This window comes from Anomaloglossus baeobatrachus, chromosome 11 (genome assembly GCF_048569485.1).
Source record: "Anomaloglossus baeobatrachus isolate aAnoBae1 chromosome 11, aAnoBae1.hap1, whole genome shotgun sequence".
In the NCBI taxonomy this organism is placed as follows: domain Eukaryota; kingdom Metazoa; phylum Chordata; class Amphibia; order Anura; family Aromobatidae; genus Anomaloglossus; species Anomaloglossus baeobatrachus.
The window spans coordinates 5,557,540-5,582,210 of record NC_134363.1 but is presented as its reverse complement, the minus strand read 5'-3'; the positions used below and the strand labels follow the sequence as shown (position 1 = coordinate 5,582,210).

General features: G+C 46.0%; 1 protein-coding gene across 3 annotated transcripts in view; it reads right to left on the bottom strand.

Annotated features, from left to right (window-relative positions):
- Positions 1-18,422: 18,422 nt before the first annotated feature.
- The window catches only part of LOC142256395 (solute carrier family 2, facilitated glucose transporter member 1-like), a 211,432-nt gene continuing 205,183 nt past the window's right edge, over positions 18,423-24,671 (bottom strand). For all 3 annotated transcript variants that reach the window (XM_075328057.1, XM_075328059.1, XM_075328058.1), the window contains exon 10: positions 18,423-24,627. In XM_075328057.1, the coding sequence (XP_075184172.1) occupies positions 24,427-24,627 (201 nt within the window). In that variant the 3' untranslated portion in view covers positions 18,423-24,426. The remainder of the gene's footprint in view (positions 24,628-24,671) is intronic.

Sequence of the window (24,671 nt, the reverse complement as noted above, 5' to 3'; positions counted from 1 at the left end):
GACATCACTTCTCATAATCAGTGCATCTACTGATGGCATCACTTCTCATTATCAGAGCATCTACTGATGACATCACTTCTCATAATCAGAGCATCTACTGATGACATCACTTCTCATAATCAGCATCTACTGATGACATCACTTCTCATAATCAGAGCATCTACTGATGGCATCACGTCTCATAATCAGAGCATCTACTGATGACATCACTTCTCATAATCAGAGCATCTACTGATGACATCACTTCTCATAATCAGAGCATCTACTGATGACATCACTTCTCATAATCAGAACATCTACTGATGACATCACTTCTCATAATCAGAGCATCTACTGATGACATCACTTCTCATAATCAGAGCATCTACTGATGACATCACTTCTCATAATCAGAACATCTACTGATGACATCACTTCTCATAATCAGAGCATCTACTGATGACATCACTTCTCATAATCAGAACATCTACTGATGACATCACTTCTCATAATCAGAGCATCTACTGATGACATCACTTCTCATAATCAGAGCATCTACTGATGACATCACTTCTCATAATCAGAGCATCTACTGATGGCATCACTTCTCATAATCAGAACATCTACTGATGGCATCACGTCTCATAATCCGAACATCTACTGATGGCATCACTTCTCATAATCAGAGCATCTACTGATGGCATCACTTCTCATAATCAGAACATCTACTGATGGCATCACTTCTCATAATCAGAACATCTACTGATGACATCACTTCTCATAATCAGAACATCTACTGATGGCATCACGTCTCATAATCAGAATATCTACTGATGACATCACTTCTCATAATCAGAGCATCTACTGATGACATCACTTCTCATAATCAGAACATCTACTGATGACATCACTTCTCATAATCAGAACATCTACTGATGGCATCACTTCTCATAATCAGAGCATCTACTGATGACATCACTTCTCATAATCAGAGCATCTACTGATGACATCACGTCTCATAATCAGAACATCTACTGATGACATCGCTTCTCATAATCAGAGCATCTACTGATGACATCGCTTCTCATAATCAGAGCATCTACTGATGACATCACTTCTCATAATCAGAATATCTACTGATGACATCACTTCTCATAATCAGAACATCTACTGATGACATCACTTCTCATAATCTGAACATCTACTGATGGCATCACTTCTCATAATCAGAACATCTACTGATGACATCACTTCTCATAATCAGAACATCTACTGATTACATCACGTCTCATAATCAGAACATCTACTGATGACATCACTTCTCATAATCAGAACATCTACTGATGACATCACTTCTCATAATCAGAACATCTACTGATGACATCACGTCTCATAATCAGAGCATCTACTGATGACATCACTTCTCATAATCAGAGCATCTACTGATGGCATCACTTCTCATAATCAGAGCATCTACTGATGACATCACTTCTCATAATCAGAGCATCTACTGATGACATCACTTCTCATAATCAGAACATCTACTGATGACATCACTTCTCATAATCAGCATCTACTGATGACATCACTTCTCATAATCAGAGCATCTACTGATGGCATCACGTCTCATAATCAGAGCATCTACTGATGACATCACTTCTCATAATCAGAGCATCTACTGATGACATCACTTCTCATAATCAGAGCATCTACTGATGACATCACTTCTCATAATCAGAACATCTACTGATGACATCACTTCTCATAATCAGAGCATCTACTGATGACATCACTTCTCATAATCAGAGCATCTACTGATGACATCACTTCTCATAATCAGAACATCTACTGATGACATCACTTCTCATAATCAGAGCATCTACTGATGACATCACTTCTCATAATCAGAACATCTACTGATGACATCACTTCTCATAATCAGAGCATCTACTGATGACATCACTTCTCATAATCAGAGCATCTACTGATGACAAAACTTCTCATAATCAGAGCATCTACTGATGACATCACTTCTCATAATCAGCATCTACTGATGACATCACTTCTCATAATCAGAGCATCTACTGATGGCATCACGTCTCATAATCAGAGCATCTACTGATGACATCACTTCTCATAATCAGAGCATCTACTGATGACATCACTTCTCATAATCAGAGCATCTACTGATGTCATCACTTCTCATAATCAGAACATCTACTGATGACATCACTTCTCATAATCAGAGCATCTACTGATGACATCACTTCTCATAATCAGAGCATCTACTGATGACATCACTTCTCATAATCAGAATATCTACTGATGACATCACTTCTCATAATCAGAGCATCTACTGATGACATCACTTCTCATAATCAGAACATCTACTGATGACATCACTTCTCATAATCAGAGCATCTACTGATGACATCACTTCTCATAATCAGAGCATCTACTGATGACATCACTTCTCATAATCAGAACATCTACTGATGACATCACTTCTCATAATCAGAGCATCTACTGATGGCATCACTTCTCATAATCAGAGCATCTACTGAGGGCATCACTTCTCATAATCAGAGCATCTACTGATGGCATCACTTCTCATAATCAGAGCATCTACTGATGACATCACTTCTCATAATCAGAGCATCTACTGATGGCATCACTTCTCATAATCAGAGCATCTACTGATGACATCACTTCTCATAATCAGAACATCTACTGATGACATCACGTCTCATAATCAGAGCATCTACTGATGACATCACTTCTCATAATCAGAGCATCTACTGATGACATCACTTCTCATAATCAGAGCATCTACTGATGACATCACTTCTCATAATCAGAGCATCTACTGATGACATCACTTCTCATAATCAGAGCATCTACTGATGACATCACTTCTCATAATCAGAACATCTACTGATGACATCACGTCTCATAATCAGAGCATCTACTGATGACATCACTTCTCATAATCAGAGCATCTACTGATGGCATCACTTCTCATAATCAGAGCATCTACTGATGACATCACTTCTCATAATCAGAACATCTACTGATGGCATCACTTCTCATAATCAGCATCTACTGATGACATCACTTCTCATAATCAGAACATCTACTGATGACATCACTTCTCATAATCAGAACATCTACTGATGACATCACTTCTCATAATCAGAACATCTACTGATGACATCACGTCTCATAATCAGAGCATCTACTGATGACATCACTTCTCATAATCAGAGCATCTACTGATGGCATCACTTCTCATAATCAGAGCATCTACTGATGACATCACTTCTCATAATCAGAGCATCTACTGATGACATCACGTCTCATAATCAGAGCATCTACTGATGACATCACGTCTCATAATCAGCATCTACTGATGACATCACGTCTCATAATCAGAGCATCTACTGATGGCATCACTTCTCATAATCAGAGCATCTACTGATGGCATCACTTCTCATAATCAGAGCATCTACTGATGACATCACTTCTCATAATCAGAACATCTACTGATGACATCACTTCTCATAATCAGAACATCTACTGATGGCATCACTTCTCATAATCAGAACATCTACTGATGACATCACTTCTCATAATCAGAGCATCTACTGATGACATCACTTCTCATAATCAGAGCATCTACTGATGACATCACTTCTCATAATCAGAACATCTACTGATGGCATCACTTCTCATAATCAGAACATCTACTGATGACATCACTTCTCATAATCAGAGCATCTACTGATGACATCACGTCTCATAATCAGAACATCTACTGATGACATCACTTCTCATAATCAGAGCATCTACTGATGGCATCACTTCTCATAATCAGAGCATCTACTGATGACATCACGTCTCATAATCAGAACATCTACTGATGACATCACTTCTCATAATCAGTGCATCTACTGATGGCATCACTTCTCATTATCAGAGCATCTACTGATGACATCACTTCTCATAATCAGAGCATCTACTGATGACATCACTTCTCATAATCAGCATCTACTGATGACATCACTTCTCATAATCAGAGCATCTACTGATGGCATCACGTCTCATAATCAGAGCATCTACTGATGACATCACTTCTCATAATCAGAGCATCTACTGATGACATCACTTCTCATAATCAGAGCATCTACTGATGACATCACTTCTCATAATCAGAACATCTACTGATGACATCACTTCTCATAATCAGAGCATCTACTGATGACATCACTTCTCATAATCAGAGCATCTACTGATGACATCACTTCTCATAATCAGAACATCTACTGATGACATCACTTCTCATAATCAGAGCATCTACTGATGACATCACTTCTCATAATCAGAACATCTACTGATGACATCACTTCTCATAATCAGAGCATCTACTGATGACATCACTTCTCATAATCAGAGCATCTACTGATGACATCACTTCTCATAATCAGAGCATCTACTGATGGCATCACTTCTCATAATCAGAACATCTACTGATGGCATCACGTCTCATAATCCGAACATCTACTGATGGCATCACTTCTCATAATCAGAGCATCTACTGATGGCATCACTTCTCATAATCAGAACATCTACTGATGGCATCACTTCTCATAATCAGAACATCTACTGATGACATCACTTCTCATAATCAGAACATCTACTGATGGCATCACGTCTCATAATCAGAATATCTACTGATGACATCACTTCTCATAATCAGAGCATCTACTGATGACATCACTTCTCATAATCAGAACATCTACTGATGACATCACTTCTCATAATCAGAACATCTACTGATGGCATCACTTCTCATAATCAGAGCATCTACTGATGACATCACTTCTCATAATCAGAGCATCTACTGATGACATCACGTCTCATAATCAGAACATCTACTGATGACATCGCTTCTCATAATCAGAGCATCTACTGATGACATCGCTTCTCATAATCAGAGCATCTACTGATGACATCACTTCTCATAATCAGAATATCTACTGATGACATCACTTCTCATAATCAGAACATCTACTGATGACATCACTTCTCATAATCTGAACATCTACTGATGGCATCACTTCTCATAATCAGAACATCTACTGATGACATCACGTCTCATAATCAGAACATCTACTGATGACATCACTTCTCATAATCAGAACATCTACTGATGACATCACTTCTCATAATCAGAACATCTACTGATGACATCACGTCTCATAATCAGAGCATCTACTGATGACATCACTTCTCATAATCAGAGCATCTACTGATGGCATCACTTCTCATAATCAGAGCATCTACTGATGACATCACTTCTCATAATCAGAGCATCTACTGATGACATCACTTCTCATAATCAGAACATCTACTGATGACATCACTTCTCATAATCAGCATCTACTGATGACATCACTTCTCATAATCAGAGCATCTACTGATGGCATCACGTCTCATAATCAGAGCATCTACTGATGACATCACTTCTCATAATCAGAGCATCTACTGATGACATCACTTCTCATAATCAGAGCATCTACTGATGACATCACTTCTCATAATCAGAACATCTACTGATGACATCACTTCTCATAATCAGAGCATCTACTGATGACATCACTTCTCATAATCAGAGCATCTACTGATGACATCACTTCTCATAATCAGAACATCTACTGATGACATCACTTCTCATAATCAGAGCATCTACTGATGACATCACTTCTCATAATCAGAACATCTACTGATGACATCACTTCTCATAATCAGAGCATCTACTGATGACATCACTTCTCATAATCAGAGCATCTACTGATGACAAAACTTCTCATAATCAGAGCATCTACTGATGACATCACTTCTCATAATCAGCATCTACTGATGACATCACTTCTCATAATCAGAGCATCTACTGATGGCATCACGTCTCATAATCAGAGCATCTACTGATGACATCACTTCTCATAATCAGAGCATCTACTGATGACATCACTTCTCATAATCAGAGCATCTACTGATGTCATCACTTCTCATAATCAGAACATCTACTGATGACATCACTTCTCATAATCAGAGCATCTACTGATGACATCACTTCTCATAATCAGAGCATCTACTGATGACATCACTTCTCATAATCAGAATATCTACTGATGACATCACTTCTCATAATCAGAGCATCTACTGATGACATCACTTCTCATAATCAGAACATCTACTGATGACATCACTTCTCATAATCAGAGCATCTACTGATGACATCACTTCTCATAATCAGAGCATCTACTGATGACATCACTTCTCATAATCAGAACATCTACTGATGACATCACTTCTCATAATCAGAGCATCTACTGATGGCATCACTTCTCATAATCAGAGCATCTACTGAGGGCATCACTTCTCATAATCAGAGCATCTACTGATGGCATCACTTCTCATAATCAGAGCATCTACTGATGACATCACTTCTCATAATCAGCATCTACTGATGACATCACTTCTCATAATCAGAGCATCTACTGATGACATCACTTCTCATAATCAGAACATCTACTGATGACATCACTTCTCATAATCAGAGCATCTACTGATGGCATCACTTCTCATAATCAGAGCATCTACTGATGACATCACTTCTCATAATCAGAGCATCTACTGATGACATCACGTCTCATAATCAGAGCATCTACTGATGACATCACGTCTCATAATCAGCATCTACTGATGACATCACGTCTCATAATCAGAGCATCTACTGATGGCATCACTTCTCATAATCAGAGCATCTACTGATGGCATCACTTCTCATAATCAGAGCATCTACTGATGACATCACTTCTCATAATCAGAGCATCTACTGATGACATCACTTCTCATAATCAGCATCTACTGATGACATCACTTCTCATAATCAGAGCATCTACTGATGACATCACTTCTCATAATCAGAACATCTACTGATGACATCACTTCTCATAATCAGAGCATCTACTGATGGCATTACAGCCTAGCTTTAAAGGGAACCTGTCATCTGATTTCACACTGCAGCATCTGTAGCCATCAGTCTGGGGCAAGGAGAAGCTGTTGGGAACCTGCTTTGGACAAGTTATCAGAGACACTTAGTACTCGGTTGTATTTTCTATGTATGTTTTCTATGAAATAGCGCAGTGTAAAACATACACGGCTGCAATGAATATGCAATGAATAATGCTGGTTTGGGCAGCATGAATAAAATCGCAGGTTCCCTATAACTTTGCCACTGGTTACAATGATGTGTCTTATGGACAAAGCACTGCTCATAAAATTGAAGCAATATGTCATGATCATGTAACATGGACTTACATGAATCACCCGGTGTTTGTGTCCTCCGCTGTTGCCACAAGGAGTTTTGCACAAACATAGCCAACAGTCATAGCGGCGGCGGGCTCTGTTCAGATTCGGATTCTGATACTCTGCCCTACGGTTCCTCTGGTGTCTCAGATCAATACAGGCAGACTTTGGTGTTGACCTTCTGTGTGCTCAATCATAGTCAGGCTAGCGGGAGTTAATCTCTGCTAGTTTGGTTTCTTTGATCACATCTGTTCCATTTCTATTTAAGCTGGATGACATCTTATACCCATGCCAGCTATAGTTTCTATGTTGGTCTGTGAGGTTTGGTGTCCCAGATTTTCTGGTGAAAGTTGTGTGCATTGCTTGGTACGGTTGTGGATGTTTACCCCTGTTGTTTTGAAGCTTCCTTCCTCCTCGTGTTCCCTTCTGTATCTCTTATTGTCTTTACCTGTGTGTGCCTGCTGGGTGACAGAGTTTTGTTTTTCCCCTTGTCTATCTTTATCTCTGACTTTCATTACACACCTGTCCCGTCCATCCATGGAGGAAGGTGGAGGGGGAAACAGATCAGGACTGGAGCAGGGCCTCTCCACCATTAGGGGTATCCCTGAGAATTGGTAAAACATAGGGCCCCCTAGCTTGAGGGACAGCTTAGGGACCCCAGTTCCCCGCTATCCCAGGGTCATGGTGACAGCAGTATAGCAGTCCATGTAGTTTATACAGGAGCTCCTGATGATTCTCCAGCTGCAGAGTTAACTCTTCAGGTGCCGCATCTCTGTATACAGCTTCTGTGTAGTTTCCTGCAGCTAATATACAGTGAAAACCCTTATGTGCTGTCCGCACTATTCACCATTACGAGGAGAACGCTGCCACCTCTCAGCCCAATCTAATGTTTAGGATTTCCCTAATTCTACTAATTCATGGTGTGATTTGAATACTGTGTGTTGAGGAGGGGCCGGGTATAGGTTAGCTACTGGGGACGGTGTTACGAGCCTGGTCCTTGCTGACTGGTGATGACTATAGTGTGGGATTTCTGATGTGTAGACAGCTCACATTCCTGCTGCACATAGTGATGATCAGTAATGCTTTTACTGAAGATACCAGCGGGCGCTGTTGTACATTTACATTTCCTCTCTGTGAGCTTCCTCTTCTAGATAATGTCATTCAGGAACTAACGACTCTTATGTAAAATCAGTTTTGCAATTTGGGAAGTTGCAGCCCAGTACATTAGTCATGGTGGATAATATTCACCAAGGTCACCTGCTTGTGATCCAGGTATCTCTGCCCTTCCCAGTACACAGGTGGAGGCAGGGCGCTCCTGTCATTGTGGGCTCCATTAAGTATTTGTCAGATGACATGATGGCTCGGTGGTGAGCACTTGGTTCAGATCCCACAAGGCACAATATCCGCAGAGTTAGTATGATCTCCTTGTGTGTCTGTGGGTTTCCTCTTGGTTCTCCAGTTTCCTCCCACACTCCAAAGACATTAAATTGTGAGCCCCAAAGAGGAGAGTGATGATGTCTGTAAAATGCATTGGAATATGATGCCGCTGTATAAGTAATATAAATAAGGGGATGCTCTCTGGGTCTCTTAATTCACCACAATCCAGTTACTATGACACCATTCAAACAGATCATATAATAAGTAAGACATTTATAGATACAGAGCTGGTGAATCTGATGAAACCGCGTACACTGGGGAACATAAGGATTTCATACACGGACAATTTTGCAGTTTTCCCACCTACAAAGAATGAAGATGTCTGTAATTTATATCATAATTAACATCAATTGTGACAGGCAGAATAAAACAAAAAAAAATCCAAAAAATCCCATTGTGTGATTTTTTAAATAATTAATTTGCATTTTATTACTTCAAATAAGTATCTGATCACCGACCAGCAGGAATTCTGCTCTCACAGACCTGTTACTTTTTCTCCTACTCTGCACTTATTACCTGTATTAATTGCTCCTGTTTGACCTTGTTACCTAACCTAACCCTAACCTGTGTAAAGACACCTGTCCAAACACTCATCAATCACACTCCAACCCCTCCACAATGGCCGAGACCAAAGAGCTGTCTAAGAACACCAGAGACAAAGTTGTAGACCTACACAAGGCTGGAATGGCTACAGGACAATAGGCAAGCAGCTTGGTGAGGAGAAGACAACTGTTGGCATAATTATTAGAAAATGAAGGAAACACAAGATGACTGTCAATCTTACTCGGTCTGAGACTCCATGCAAGATCTCACCTCATGGGGTAAGGATGATTCTGAGAAAGGTCAGGAATCAGCCCAGAACTACACGAGAGGACCTGGTCAATGACCTGAAAAGAGCTGGGATCACAAGTTCAAAGGTTACTATTAGTAACACACCTCACCGCACTCGATAAAATCCTGCCATCCACGCCAGGTCCCCGATTGCCCTGGTGCGATAGTAATCAGGGTAATACAGTATAAGGGGTTTGAGAGCTTTGATATTTGACATGTACCAAATCTGCATCTCCTACTAGAAAATGCACCAAAAACGATTTTTCTGCAACCAAATGTGTGCACCTAGCCTAAACCGATAATCTGTCATTGAGTTCAAAGTTCAATGAGTTCATCTCAGTTGAGTTCACCTGAGGTCACAACTGAGGTACTGTGGAAACCAACAGCTGTGACCTCAAATGAACTCACTGTCGTGACTGCTCTCACAGCTGCTGTCCCTACATGAGTGGTCATACAATAAATACTAAGGCTGCAATGCCCTGCACATGAGGTAAGTGACATGGCTAATCAGGAGAATTATACTATATTTCTAATTTGGAGGAATTTGCTAATATTATCATTATTATTATTATTATTACTACACCTTTTACATATTAGGATAGGGTTTTGGAAATGGGACTATCCCGTTAAATAAAAAAAATACCAATGGAAATCTATGTGACCAATAGAGCCCTATTCTTCGATGTCCACCTGGTCATGAGCCAGAAGCAGGCAGTGGAGGGGTCACTGGATTACCTAGAGAGCCAGGCTGTGTGCTGCTATGGACCAGGTCACCGGATTACCTGGAAAGCCAGGCTGTGTGCTATGGAACAGGTCACCAGATTACCTGGAGAGCCAAGCTGTGTGCTTCTATGGAACAGGTCACCGGATTACCTGAAGAGCCAAGCTGTGTGCGTCTATGGAACAGGTCACCGGATTACCTAGAGAGCCAAGCTGTGTACTTCTATGGACCAGGTCACCGGATTTGCTGGAGAAGCCAGTCTGTGTCCTGTTATGGACCAGGTCACTGGATTACCTGGAGAGCCAGGCTGTGTGCTTCTATGCACCAGGCCACTGGAGACCCAGGCTGTGTGCTTCTATGCACCAGGTCACTGGATTACCTGGAGAGCCAGGCTGTGTCCTGTTATGGACCAGGCTACTGGATTACTTGGAGAGCCAGGCTGTGTGCTTCTATACACCAGGTCACTGGATTACCTGGAGAGCCAGGCTACGTGCTGCTATGGACTAGGCCACTGGATTACCTGGAGAGCCAGTCTGTGTCCTGTTATGGACCAGGCCACTGGATTACCTGGAGAGCCAGGCTGTGTGCTTCTATACACTAGGTCACTGGATTACCTGGAGAACCCGTCTGTGACCTGTTATGGACCAGGCCACTGGATTACCTGGAGAGCCAGGCTGTGTTCTTCTATACACTAGGTCACTGGATTACCTGGAGAGCCAGGCTGTGTGCTTCTATGCACCAGGTCACTGGATTACCTGGAGAGCCAGGCTGTGTGCTGCTATGAACTAGATCACTGGATTACCTGGAGAGCCAGTCTGTGTCCTGTTATGGACCAAGTCACTGGATTACCTGGAGAGCCAGGCTGTGTGTTTCTATGGACCAGGTCACTTTATTACCTGGAGAGCCAGGCTGTGTGCTTCAATGCACCAGGTCACTGGATTACCTGGAGAGCCAGGCTGTGTGCTTCTATGGACCAGGTCACCGGATTAGCTGGAGAGCCAGTCGGTGTGCTTCTATGCGCCAGGTCACTGGATTACCTGGAGAGCCAGTCTGTGTCCTGTTATGGACCAGGCCACTGGATTACCTTGAGAGCCAGGCTGTGTGCTTCTATACACTAGGTCACTGGATTACCTGGAGAGCTAGTCTGTGTCCTGCTATGGACCAGGCCACTGGATTACCTGGAGAACCAGGCTGTGTTCTTCTATACACTAGGTCACTGGATTACCTGGAGAGCCAGGCTGTGTGCTTCTATGCACCAGGTCACTGGATTACCTGGAGAGCCAGGCTGTGTGCTGCTATGAACTAGATCACTGGATTACCTGGAGAGCCAGTCTGTGTCCTGTTATGGACCAAGTCACTGGATTACCTGGAGAGCCAGGCTGTGTTTCTATGGACCAGGTCACTTTATTACCTGGAGAGCCAGGCTGTGTGCTTCTATGCACCAGGTCACTGGATTACCTGGAGAGCCAGCCTGTGTGCTGCTATGAACTAGATCACTGGATTACCTGGAGAGCCAGTCTGTGTCCTGTTATGGACCAAGTCACTGGATTACCTGGAGAGCCAGGCTGTGTTTCTATGGACCAGGTCACTTTATTACCTGGAGAGCCAGGCTGTGTGCTTCTATGCACCAGGTCACTGCATTACCTGGAGAGCCAGGCTGTGTGCTTCTATGCTCCAGGTCACTGGATTACCTGGAGAGCCAGTCAGTGTCCTGCTATGGACCAGGTCACTGGATTACCTGGAGAGCCAGGCTGTGTGCTTCTATGCACCAGGTCACTGGATTACCTGGAGAACCAGGCTGTGTGCTGCTATGAACTAGATCACTGGATTACCTGGAGAGCCAGTCTGTGTCCTGTTATGGACCAAGTCACTGGATTACTTGGAGAGACAGGCTGTGTGCTTCTATGCTCCAGGTCACTGGATTACCTGGAGAGCCAGTCAGTGTCCTGCTATGGACCAGGTCACTGGATTACCTGGAGAGCCAGGCTGTGTGCTTCTATACACCAGGTCACTGGATTACCTGGAGAGCCAGGTTGTGTGCTTCTTTGCACCAGGTCTCTGTATTACTTGGAAAGCCAGGCTGTGTGCTTCTATGAACCAGGTCACTGGATTACCTGGAGAGCTAGTCTGTGTCCTGCTATGGACCAGGCCACTGGATTACCTGGAGAGCCAGGCTGTGTTCTTCTATACACTAGGTCACTGGATTACCTGGAGAGCCAGGCTGTGTGCTTCTATGCACCAGGTCACTGGATTACCTGGAGAACAAGGCTGTGTGCTGCTATGAACTAGATCGCTGGATTACCTGGAGAGACAGTCTGTGTCCTGTTATGGACCAAGTCACTGGATTACCTGGAGAGCCAGGCTGTGTTTCTATGGACCAGGTCACTCTATTACCTGGAGAGCCAGGCTGTGTGCGGCTATGAACTAGATCACTAGATTACCTGGAGAGCCAGTCTGTGTCCTGTTATGGACCAGGTCACTGGATTACCTGGAGAGCCAGGCTGTGTTTCTATGGACCAGGTCACTTTATTACCTGGAGAGCCAGGCTGTGTGCTTCTATGCACCAGGTCACTGGATTACCTGGAGAGCCAGTCTGTGTCCTGTTATGGACCAGGTCACTGCATTACCTGGAGAGCCAGGCTGTGTGCTTCTATGCTCCAGGTCACTGGATTACCTGGAGAGCCAGTCAGTGTCCTGTTATGGACCAAGTCACTGCATTACCTGGAGAGCCAGGTTGTGTGCTTCTATGGACCAGGTCACTGGATTACCTGGAGAACAAGGCTGTGTGCTGCTATGAACTAGATCACTGGATTACCTGGAGAGCCAGTCTGTGTCCTGTTATGGACCAAGTCACTGGATTACCTGGAGAGCCAGGCTGTGTGCTTCTATGCACCAGGTCTCTGTATTACTTGGAAAGCCAGGCTGTGTGCTTCTATGAACCAGGTCACTGGATTACCTGGAGAGCTAGTCTGTGTCCTGCTATGGACCAGGTCACTGGATTACCTGGAGAGCCCGTCTGTGTCCTGCTATGGGCCAGGCCACTGGATTACCTGGAGAGCCAGGCCGTGTGCTGCTATGAACTAGATCACTGGATTACCTGGAGAGCCAGTCTGTGTCCTGTTATGGACCAAGTCACTGGATTACTTGGAGAGCCAGGCTGTGTGCTTCTATGGACCAGGTCACTGGATTACCTGGAGAACAAGGCTGTGTGCTGCTATGAACTAGATCACTGGATTACCTGGAGATCCCATCTGTGTCCTGTTATGGACCAGGCCACTGGATTACCTGGAGAGCCAGGCTGTGTTCTTCTATACACCAGGTCACTGGATTACCTGGAGAACCAGGCTGTGTGCTGCTATGAACTAGATCGCTGGATTACCTGGAGAGCCAGGCTGTGTTTCTATGGACCAGGTTACTGGATTACCTGGAGAGACAGGCTGTGTGCTTCTATACACCAGGTCACTGGATTACCTGGAGAGCCAGGCTGTGTGCTTCTATGCACCAGGTCACTGGATTACTGGAAAGTCAGGCTGTGTGCTTCTATGAACCAGGTCACTGGATTACCTGGAGAGCCAGGCTGTGTGCTTCTATGGCCCAGGTCACTGGAGTACTGGAAAGCCAGGCTGTGTGCTTCTATGAACCAGGTCACTGGATTACTGGAAAGCCAGGCTGTGTCCGTCTATGGAACAGGTCACCGGATTACCTGGAGAGCCAGTCTATGTCCTACTATGGACCAGGTCACTGGATTATCTGGAAAGCCAGGCTGTGTGCTTCTATGCACCAGGTCACTGGATTACCTGGAGAGCCAGTCAGTGTCCTGCTATGGACCAGGTCACTGGATTACCTGGAGAGCCAGGCTGTGTGCTTCTATGCACTAGGTCACTGGATTACCTGGAGATCCCATCTGTGTCCTGTTATGGACCAGGCCACTGGATTACCTGGAGAGCCAGGCTGTGTTCTTTTATACACCAGGTCACTGGATTACCTGGAGAACCAGGCTGTGTTTCTATGGACCAGGTTACTGGATTACCTGGAGAGCCAGTCAGTGTCCTGCTATGGACCAGGTCACTGGATTACCTGGAGAGCCATGCTCTGTGCTTCTATGCACTAGGTCACTGGATTACCTGGAGATCCCATCTGTGTCCTGTTATGGACCAGGCCACTGGATTACCTGGAGAGACAGGCTGTGTGCTTCTATACACCAGGTCACTGGATTACCTGGAGAGCCAGGCTGTGTGCTTCTATGCACCAGGTCACTGGATTACTGGAAAGCCAGGCTGTGTGCTTCTATGAACCAGGTCACTGGATTACTGGAAAGCCAGGCTGTGTCCGTCTATGGAACAGGTCACCGGATTACCTGGAGAGCCAATCTATGTCCTACTATGGACCAGGTCACTGGATTATCTGGAGAGCCAGTCTATGTCCTACTATGGACCAGGTCACTGGATTATCTGGAGAGCCAGGCTGTGTGCTGCTATGGACCAGGTCACTGGATTACCTGGAGAGCCAGGCTGTGTGCTTCTATGAACCAAGTCACTGGATTACTGGAGAGCCAGGCTGCGTGCTTCTATGCACCAGGTCACTGGATTACTGGAGAGCCAGGCTGTGTGCTTCTATGGACCAGATCACTGGATTACCTGGAGAGCCAGGCTTTGTCATGCTATGGACCAAGTCACTGGATTACCTGGAGAGCCAGGCTGTGTCATGCTATGGACCAAGTCACTGGATTACCTGGAGAGCCAGGCTGTGTGTTGCTATGGACTAAGTCACTGGATTACCTGGAGAGCAGCCAGGCTGTGTGCTTCTATGCACCAGGTCACTGGATTACCTGGAGAGCCAGGCTGTGTGCTTCTATGGACCAGGTCACTGGATTACCTGGAGAGCCAGGCTGTGTGCGTCTATGGACCAGGTCACTGGATTACCTGGAGAGCCAGGCTGTGTGTTGCTATGGACTAAGTCACTGGATTACCTGGAGAGCCAGGCTGTGTCATGCTATGGACCAAGTCACTGGATTACCTGGAGAGCAGCCAGGCTGTGTGTTGCTATGGACCAGATCACTGGATTACCTGGAGAGCCAGGCTGTGTGTTGCTATGGACTAAGTCACTGGATTACCTGGAGAGCCAGGCTGTGTGTTGCTATGGACTAAGTCACTGGATTACCTGGAGAGCCAGGCTATGTCATGCTATGCACCAGGTCACTTGATTTCCTGGAGAGCCAGGCTGTGTGTTGCTATGGACTAAGTCACTGGATTACTGGAGAGCAGCCAGGCTATGTCATGCTATGCACCAGGTCACTGGATTACCTGGAGAGCAGCCAGGCTGTGCGTTGCTATGGACTAAGTCACTGGATTACCTGGAGAGCAGCCAGGCTGTGTGTTGCTATGGACTAAGTCACTGGATTACCTGGAGTGCAGCCAGGCTGTGTGTTGCTATGAACTAAGTCACTGGATTACCTGGAGAGCCAGGCTGTGTGTTGCTATGGACCAGGTCACTGGATTACCTGGAGAGCCAGGCTGTGTGTTGCTATGGACTAAGTCACTGGATTACCTGGAGAGCCAGGCTATGTCATGCTATGCACCAGGTCACTGGATTACCTGGAGAGCCAGGCTGTGTGTTGCTATGGACTAAGTCACTGGATTACTGGAGAGCAGCCAGGCTATGTCATGCTATGCACCAGGTCACTGGATTACCTGGAGAGCAGCCAGGCTGTGCGTTGCTATGGACTAAGTCACTGGATTACCTGGAGAGCAGCCAGGCTGTGCGTTGCTATGGACTAAGTCACTGGATTACCTGGAGAGCAGCCAGGCTGTGTGTTGCTATGGACTAAGTCACTGGATTACCTGGAGAGCAGCCAGGCTGTGTGTTGCTATGGACCAGGTCACTGGATTACCTGGAGAGCAGCCAGGCTGTGTGTTGCTATGAACTAAGTCACTGGATTACCTGGAGAGCCAGGCTGTGTGCTTCTATAGACCAGATCACTGGATTACCTGGAGAGCCAGGCTGTGTGCTTCTATAGACCAGGTCACTGGATTACCTGGAGAGCCAGGCTATGTCATGCTATGCACCAGGTCACTGGATTACCTGGAGAGCCAGGCTGTGTGCGTCTATGGACCAGATCACTGGATTACCTGGAGAGCCAGGCTGTGTGCGTCTATGGACCAGGTCACTGGATTACCTGGAGAGCCAGGCTCTGTCATGCTATGCACCAGGTCACTGGATTACCTGGAGAGCCAGGCTATGTCATGCTATGAACCAGGTCACTGGATTACCTGGAGAGCAGCCAGGCTGTGTGCTTCTATGGACTAAGTCACTGGATTACCTGGAGAGCCAGGCTGTGTGTTTCTATGCACCAGGTCACTGGATTACCTGGAGAGCCAGGCTATGTCATGCTATGCACCAGGTCACTGGATTACCTGGAGAGCAGCCAGGCTGTGTGTTGCTATGGACTAAGTCACTGGATTACCTGGAGAGCCAGGCTGTGTGTTTCTATGCACCAGGTCACTGGATTACCTGGAGAGCCAGGCTATGTCATGCTATGCACCAGGTCACTGGATTACCTGGAGAGCAGCCAGGCTGTGTGTTGCTATGGACTAAGTCACTGGATTACCTGGAGAGCCAGGCTGTTTGCTTCTATGGACTAAGTCACTGGATTACCTGGAGAGCCAGGCTATGTCATGCTATGCACCAGATCACTGGATTACCTGGAGAGCAGCCAGGCTGTGTGTTGCTATGGATCAGATCACTGGATTACCTGGAGAGCCAGGCTGTGTGTTGCTATGGACTAAGTCACTGGATTACCTGGAGAGCCAGGCTGTGTGCTTCTATGGACTAAGTCACTGGATTACCTGGAGAGCCAGGCTATGTCATGCTATGCACCAGATCACTGGATTACCTGGAGAGCAGCCAGGCTGTGTGTTGCTATGGATCAGATCACTGGATTACCTGGAGAGCAGCCAGGCTGTGTGCTTCTATGGACTAAGTCACTGGATTACCTGGAGAGCCAGGCTGTGTGTTTCTATGCACCAGGTCACTGGATTACCTGGAGAGCCAGGCTATGTCATGCTATGCACCAGGTCACTGGATTACCTGGAGAGCAGCCAGGCTGTGTGTTGCTATGGACTAAGTCACTGGATTACCTGGAGAGCAGCCAGGCTATGTCATGCTATGCACCAGGTCACTGGATTACCTGGAGAGCAGCCAGGCTATGTCATGCTATGCACCAGATCACTGGATTACCTGGAGAGCCAGGCTGTGTGCTTCTATGGACCAGGTCACTGGATTACCTGGAGAGCAGCCAGGCTGTGTGCTTCTATAGACCAGATCACTGGATTACCTGGAGAGCCAGGCTGTGTGTTGCTATGGACTAAGTCACTGGATTACCTGGAGAGCAGCCAGGCTGTGTGTTGCTATGGACTAAGTCACTGGATTACCTGGAGAGCAGCCAGGCTGTGTGTTGCTATGGACTAAGTCACTGGATTACCTGGAGAGCCAGGCTGTGTGCTTCTTTGGACCAGGTCACTGGATTACCTGGAGAGCAGCCAGGCTGTGTGCTTCTATGGACTAAGTCACTGGATTACCTGGAGAGCCAGGCTGTGTGTTTCTATGCACCAGGTCACTGGATTACCTGGAGAGCCAGGCTATGTCATGCTATGCACCAGGTCACTGGATTACCTGGAGAGCAGCCAGGCTGTGTGTTGCTATGGACTATCCCTGTATGAACTGTACTTTATCGTTGCTACATCAATAATCGGTGCTGGCGCTGGTTCTTCTGTACGGCCTCGGTGAGGTCAGTAAGTTTACCGCTCAGTCACTAAGAAAAGGTAAGCAGCTTGTTTGGCTCACACTGTAGGAACTACTGAAGGATGAGAGCCTACGACAAGGCGTGTGTGACCCCCCCCGGGCCGGCTCCGTCCAGGACACATAAGAAGCTTGTACACTCTGCCCAGACGAGCCTGACTTACACAGAAATGAGTCTGGAATATTCCTTCTCATCATCTAGCGGACAATTGGCTTCTACTTGCAGGGTTGACATGCGGCACACCTGGACCCCCCATCCCTAAGAACTGCACCGAACAAACCTTAGTCACAATTCATTACTTTTATTTGAAGACATTTGTTATCAATTGACAATAAATAAAAAAATAACAGAAACTACAATGAAACAGTCATGAGTAATGAGCAATACCCTGATCCACGCTCACAAACACGCCAATATTAGTCTTCACAAATTGCATGACATCAACTTCTCGGGACAACAAGTCGTCACTCTGACCATAAAGTCACAAGTTATGTGACACTCCTGTGTTACAGCATGTGTGAGCCCACATGGAAGAAGCCATAGACCTGTAGTGACCTGTGCGGAGTTCACCTCCACGGGGAAGGAGTTATCACTAGCACTGCTCAGGGTTATCGGTTTTGTTTTGGATATTCGGCAGCAAATTCATTATATATATATATATATTACAGTACACTTCTCATATATTTGTAAATATTTTATGTTTTCTTGGGACAACACTGAAGATCTGATGCTTTGATACAATGTGCAGCTTGTGTAACAGTAAATTTGGAGTGCCCTCTGACTAACTAAAAAAAGAATTGTTGCTGCACATAAAGATGGCCGAGGCTATAAGAAGATTGCCAACACCCTGAAACTGAGCTGCAGCACGGTGGCCAAGACCATACAGCAGTTTAACAAGACAGGATCCCACAGAATAGGTCTCGCCATGGTCGACCACAGACGCTGAGTGCACTAGCTCAGCGTCATATCCAGAGGGCGTCTTTTCAGAATAGACATCATAGTACTGCCAGCGTTGCTGCAGAGTTTACAGGGGTGGGGGGGGTCCGCCTGTCAGTGCTCAGACCATACACCACACACTGCAGAGGTTACAGGGGTGGGGGATCTGCCTGTCAGTGCTCAGACCATACACCACACACTGCAGAGGTTACAGGGGTGGAGGGGGGTCTGCCTGTCAGTGCTCAGACCATACACCGCACACTGCAGAGGTTACAGGGCTGGGGGATCCGCCTGTCAGTGCTCAGACCATACACCACACACTGCAGAGGTTACAGGGGTGGGGGTCTGCCTGTCAGTGCTCAGACCATACACCACACACTGCAGAGGTTACAGGGGTGGGGGATCCACCTGTCAGTGCTCAGACCATACACCACGAACTGCAGAGGTTACAGGGGTGGAGGGGGGTCTGCCTGTCAGTGCTCAGACCATACACCACACACTGCAGAGGTTACAGGGGTGGGGGGGTCGCCTGTCAGTGCTCAGACCATACACCACACACTGCAGAGGTTACAGGGGTGGAGGGGGGTCTGCCTGTCAGTGCTCAGACCATACACCGCACACTGCAGAGGTTACAGGGCTGGGGGATCCGCCTGTCAGTGCTCAGACCATACACCACACACTGCAGAGGTTACAGGGGTGGGGGTCCGCCTGTCAGTGCTCAGACCATACACCATACACTGCAGAGGTTACAGGGGTGGGGGTCTGCCTGTCAGTGCTCAGACCATACACCACACACTGCAGAGGTTACAGGGGTGGGGGGTCCACCTGTCAGTGCTCAGACCATACATCACGAACTGTAGAGGTTACAGGGGTGAGGGTCCGCCTGTCAGTGCTCAGACCATACGCCACACACTGCAGAGGTTACAGGGGTGGGGGGTCTGCCTGTCAGTGTTCAGACCATACACCACACACTGCAGAGGTTACAGGGGTGGGGGTGTGCCTGTCAGTGCTCAGACCATACACCGCACACTGCAGAGGTTACAGGGGTGGGGGGTCTGCCTGTCAGTGTTCAGACCATACGCCGCACACTGCAGAGGTTACAGGGGTGGGGGTGTGCCTGTCAGTGCTCAGACCATACACCACGAACTGCAGAGGTTACAGGGGTGGAGGGGGGTCTGCCTGTCAGTGCTCAGACCATACACCGCACACTGCAGAGGTTACAGGGGTGGGGGATCCGCCTGTCAGTGCTCAGACCATACACCACGAACTGTAGAGGTTACAGGGGTGGGGGGTCCACCTGTCAGTGCTCAGGCCATACACCGCACACTGCAGAGGTTACAGGGGTGGAGGGTCCGCCTGTCAGTGCTCAGACCATACACCGCACACTGCAGAGGTTACAGGTGTGGGGGGTCCGCCTGTCAGTGCTCAGACCATACACCACGAACTGTAGAGGTTACAGGGGTGGGGGGTCCGCCTGTCAGTGCTCAGACCATACACCGCACACTGCAGAGGTTACAGGGGTGGGGGGTCCGCCTGTCAGTGCTCAGACCATACACCACGAACTGTAGAGGTTACAGGAGTGAGGGTCCACCTGTCAGTGCTCAGACCATACGCCACACACTGTAGAGGTTACAGGGGTGGGGGATCTGCCTGTCAGTGCTCAGACCATACACCGCACACTGCAGAGGTTACAGGGGTGGGGGGTGCACCTATTAGTGCTCAGACCATACACCGCACACTGTAGAGGTTACAGGGGTGGGGGGTCCGCCGGTCAGTGCTCAGACCATACACCGCACACTGCAGATGTTACAGGGGTGGAGGGTCCGCCTGTCAGTGCTCAGACCATACACCGCACACTGCAGAGGTTACAGGGGTGGGGGGTGCACCTATTAGTGCTCAGACCATACACCACACACTGCAGAGGTTACAGGGGTGGGGGGTCCGCCTGTCAGTGCTCAGACCATACACCACACACTGCAGAGGTTACAGGGGTGGGGGGTGCACCTATTAGTGCTCAGACCATACACCGCACACTGTAGAGGTTACAGGGGTGGGGGGATCCGCCTGTTAGTGCTCAGACCATACACCACACACTGTAGAGGTTACAGGGGTGGGCGGTCTGCCTGTCAGTGCTCAGACCATACACCACACACTGTAGAGGTTACAGGGGTGGGGGGATCCGCCTGTTAGTGCTCAGACCATACACCGCACACTGTAGAGGTTACAGGGGTGGGGGGTCCGCCGGTCAGTGCTCAGACCTGCTGCACACTGCAACAAATTGAAAGAGGATCCAGCAGCTCCTGTGAAGCTCTAGTGAACTCCAGGCCCAAGACAGGTAAGGCCGTGCTGGAAAATAATGGCAACCACACAAAATATTCACACAGGGCATGTTGTCACATGGAAAGATATATTAAAATATTTACATAACTATGAGCTGTGTACTCACTTTTGTGATATACTGCAATGTATACATAACATATATATGTACACCGTGAATATAAAAAGTCTATACATTCTCGTTATAATGCCAGTTTTTTCTTATGTAAATATAATCCTACCAAAATTGACATTTAAGGGTTTTTTTCAATCTGTAAAGGTAAAAATAAAGAAGTAAAATAACGCTGTTGCATAAGTCTGTACTCCCTTCCACTAATACTTTCTCCCCTGTGAATTTCTGGCAGTGCTCTGTGTTGGGTTGGAGGCCATCACGCGGCACATCTATAAGACGATCTTTGCCTCCTCCTTCTTGCAGTAACTCCACATCTGTCAGATTGGGGGGCATCTCCTGTGTACTGTGCCCTTGGATTCAGGTCTGGGTCGGATTGAGCCATTTTAAAACTTTCATTTTTCGGCAAAGCCATGTTCTTTTGTTGATTTATAAGTCTCTTAGGGCCGTTGTTGTGCTAAAAGGTAAAAGTCATCTTCATCTTTAGGTTTTGTTCCAAAATTGACTGATATTTGGGCTGTTAACAATTCCCTCCACCTTGACTAAAGCCCCCAGTCCCAGGTGCCAACACTAACCTCAGAGCACATCCACCATGCCTCACTGTGGGTATGATGTTCTTTTGATGATACACAGTGTTGGCTTTGAGCCAAACATACCTTTTTGAATTATGGCCAAAATGCCCCCCTTTGTGTCATCAGACCGAAACATGTATTCCCACAGGCGTCTGACACACTTGATGTAGGATGTAACAAAATACCGCCTGGTTTGGATGTTTTTCTTTGTAATAAAGAGGCTTCCGTTCTCTAACCTTACCCTACAAGCCGGATATATGAAAAATACTTGAGATTATTTTCACGTGCAGCAGGCAAGCAGTGCTTGCCAGAAATACTGCAGCTTCTTTAATGGCAGCCTCCCAGACTCATTTTCATCAATTTGTGAGGGACGTCCAGTTCTCGGTAGTCATTGTTGGGCCAAAGTTAATCCACTTCTTGATGACTTCTTCACAATACTCATGGTACATCTAGGATTTTGTACCTTCTTCTGACTTGATAGCTTTCAACAATGATCTCCCTTTGCTGTGTTGTCAGCTGTTTATGTGACCACAGCTTCTGCTGTAAGAAATGTCAGGAAAAGCCTCTAGAACAGCAGCTAATGGCTAAAGCCCCAGTTATTAGAGGGTGTTCAGTATTATGCAGCAACATTTATTTTACCCCTCAAAATGATTTATTTGTTTCTCAAAGGGTTTGTACAGATTATGGTCGACATTAAACAGGGAAAAAGTTCTGAAATGATTCTTCTTGTTAGGATTTTTTTTACAGGTGAAAAAGCTGTCATTTCTAAGGGGTGTGTAGACTTTCTACATCCACTAGTATAAAACAATGAATTCAGCTGCCACTCAGTCAGTGAATGACGGCAGGCATCTCTATGATGAGCATTGTATAACACTCTACATACACATGTAATGATACACATCAATAATTCACGTGAAGCATGTAAATCTCATTCAGTACACGGAACCGTCTCTGGTGGAAAGAAAATAAAACACGTTTCTTCTAGACAATAAGAAGCATTATAGGAAAGTTGCAGCTGAAAATTGACCTTTACTTGTTATGAGCTACTGTGCAAAACTCACGGTGCAACTACAATACACATATATATATATAACACCATCCAACAAAAATATCTATTTATATATATACCTATAAATATATATATATATATATATAAATATCTGTAAAACTATACAAAGAAATGTGTCTCTGCGAGAAGTATGGAAAGTGAGCCTGAAGCTGCATGAGATAAAATGCTCCATCCATAGGAAAGAAACACAAGCGTGTGGTTAAGGCGACGCTGGCCCAGCATCTATCAGGACTGGAGCCACTGACTGCAGGGTCACAGCCTATGTAACAGTATCAGTGCTGCTGTCATCAGCCCCGCAGTTTGACCCTCGCGCTCTTTATCAGTGCCGCACAGCAGTTTGAGGAAAAATCATCAGTGCAGGTCAAATTGGATCTGTCCCAGCGTCAACCTCTAAGACCGGCAGAATGTAACTAGCTTTCTCTCTATAGCCCTATAGATTACCTCAATGGATTTATAATTTGTACATCACCAGTCTGGGCGAGTAACAAACACAACCGGAATGGCAAAAAAGTTCTGCAGCCTGTACCATGTGTCATTTCAAAAACATGATTGTACAATAAACTATGCTAATGGAAGTCACTGGAGACTTCAGGAAGGGGGACCAAAGGCAAGGAGGACAGCCATTGTTCCCTACATTAGTAGAAGGCAAAACATTGAGACCTGTCAGGTCCTAATGTAAAATTCTATTCTATGTGTCCGGCACCCCATGCATCATCTCATCTGTGTGTCATCCAATGCCAATACAGGGGAAGATATGGTTCTCCGCAGCCTCTTATCGTCTCCTTTCCTCTACAGTCACAGAAAAGATCAAAAATAAAACTACAGTACGTAAACAAGAGTCCAAGATGGGCCTGCTAAATAGACCGCTCCCGATTAGTGTTCTCGATCTGAAATATATATATATAGCTCTACATATTGTATTTAAAAAGGAGCTTCCATCTTTCAAATCTCCACAATTGGGCGATAAGCCTGCAAAGAAGCACTAGTATACGATCAGCTACCCTGTGCTTATCCAAGATGGTTTGAAATGCCCTGAACGATGTCTGGAAATGGTTTGCTGGCTAGCAGTGCTCTGAGGAGGTGGCAGTAAGTCAGGAAGAGGCATTATCATTATGCCAAAAAAACATAAAACCCTAAAGTGAGCGACTGCTTCCCTCTCCCTGTCCTGGCCCTAGGTCCCTCTGCATCACTAATAAACACTGGCAGACTGCACACGGGCAGAAAAGAGGAGGGAAGTCAAAAGAGGTAGGTGAGAAAAGTGCATGGTTAAACTTGGGAGTCTCCCAGGCTATGGAATTCTTCTGGAGAAGTTTGCTTGTCAGTATTGGTCTCTCCACCCTGCCGGAAATCAGAAGCAATTTCATCAAAGGTGCGACCCTTTGTCTCAGGCACTTTGAAGAACGTAAAGATGAAGAAGAATATCAAGAGGACTGTAAAGATAATGAAGACATAGGCCCCACAGAGTTTCTGCAAAAGAAAGAAGACACGTCATTAAGAATGAAGAATGTGAC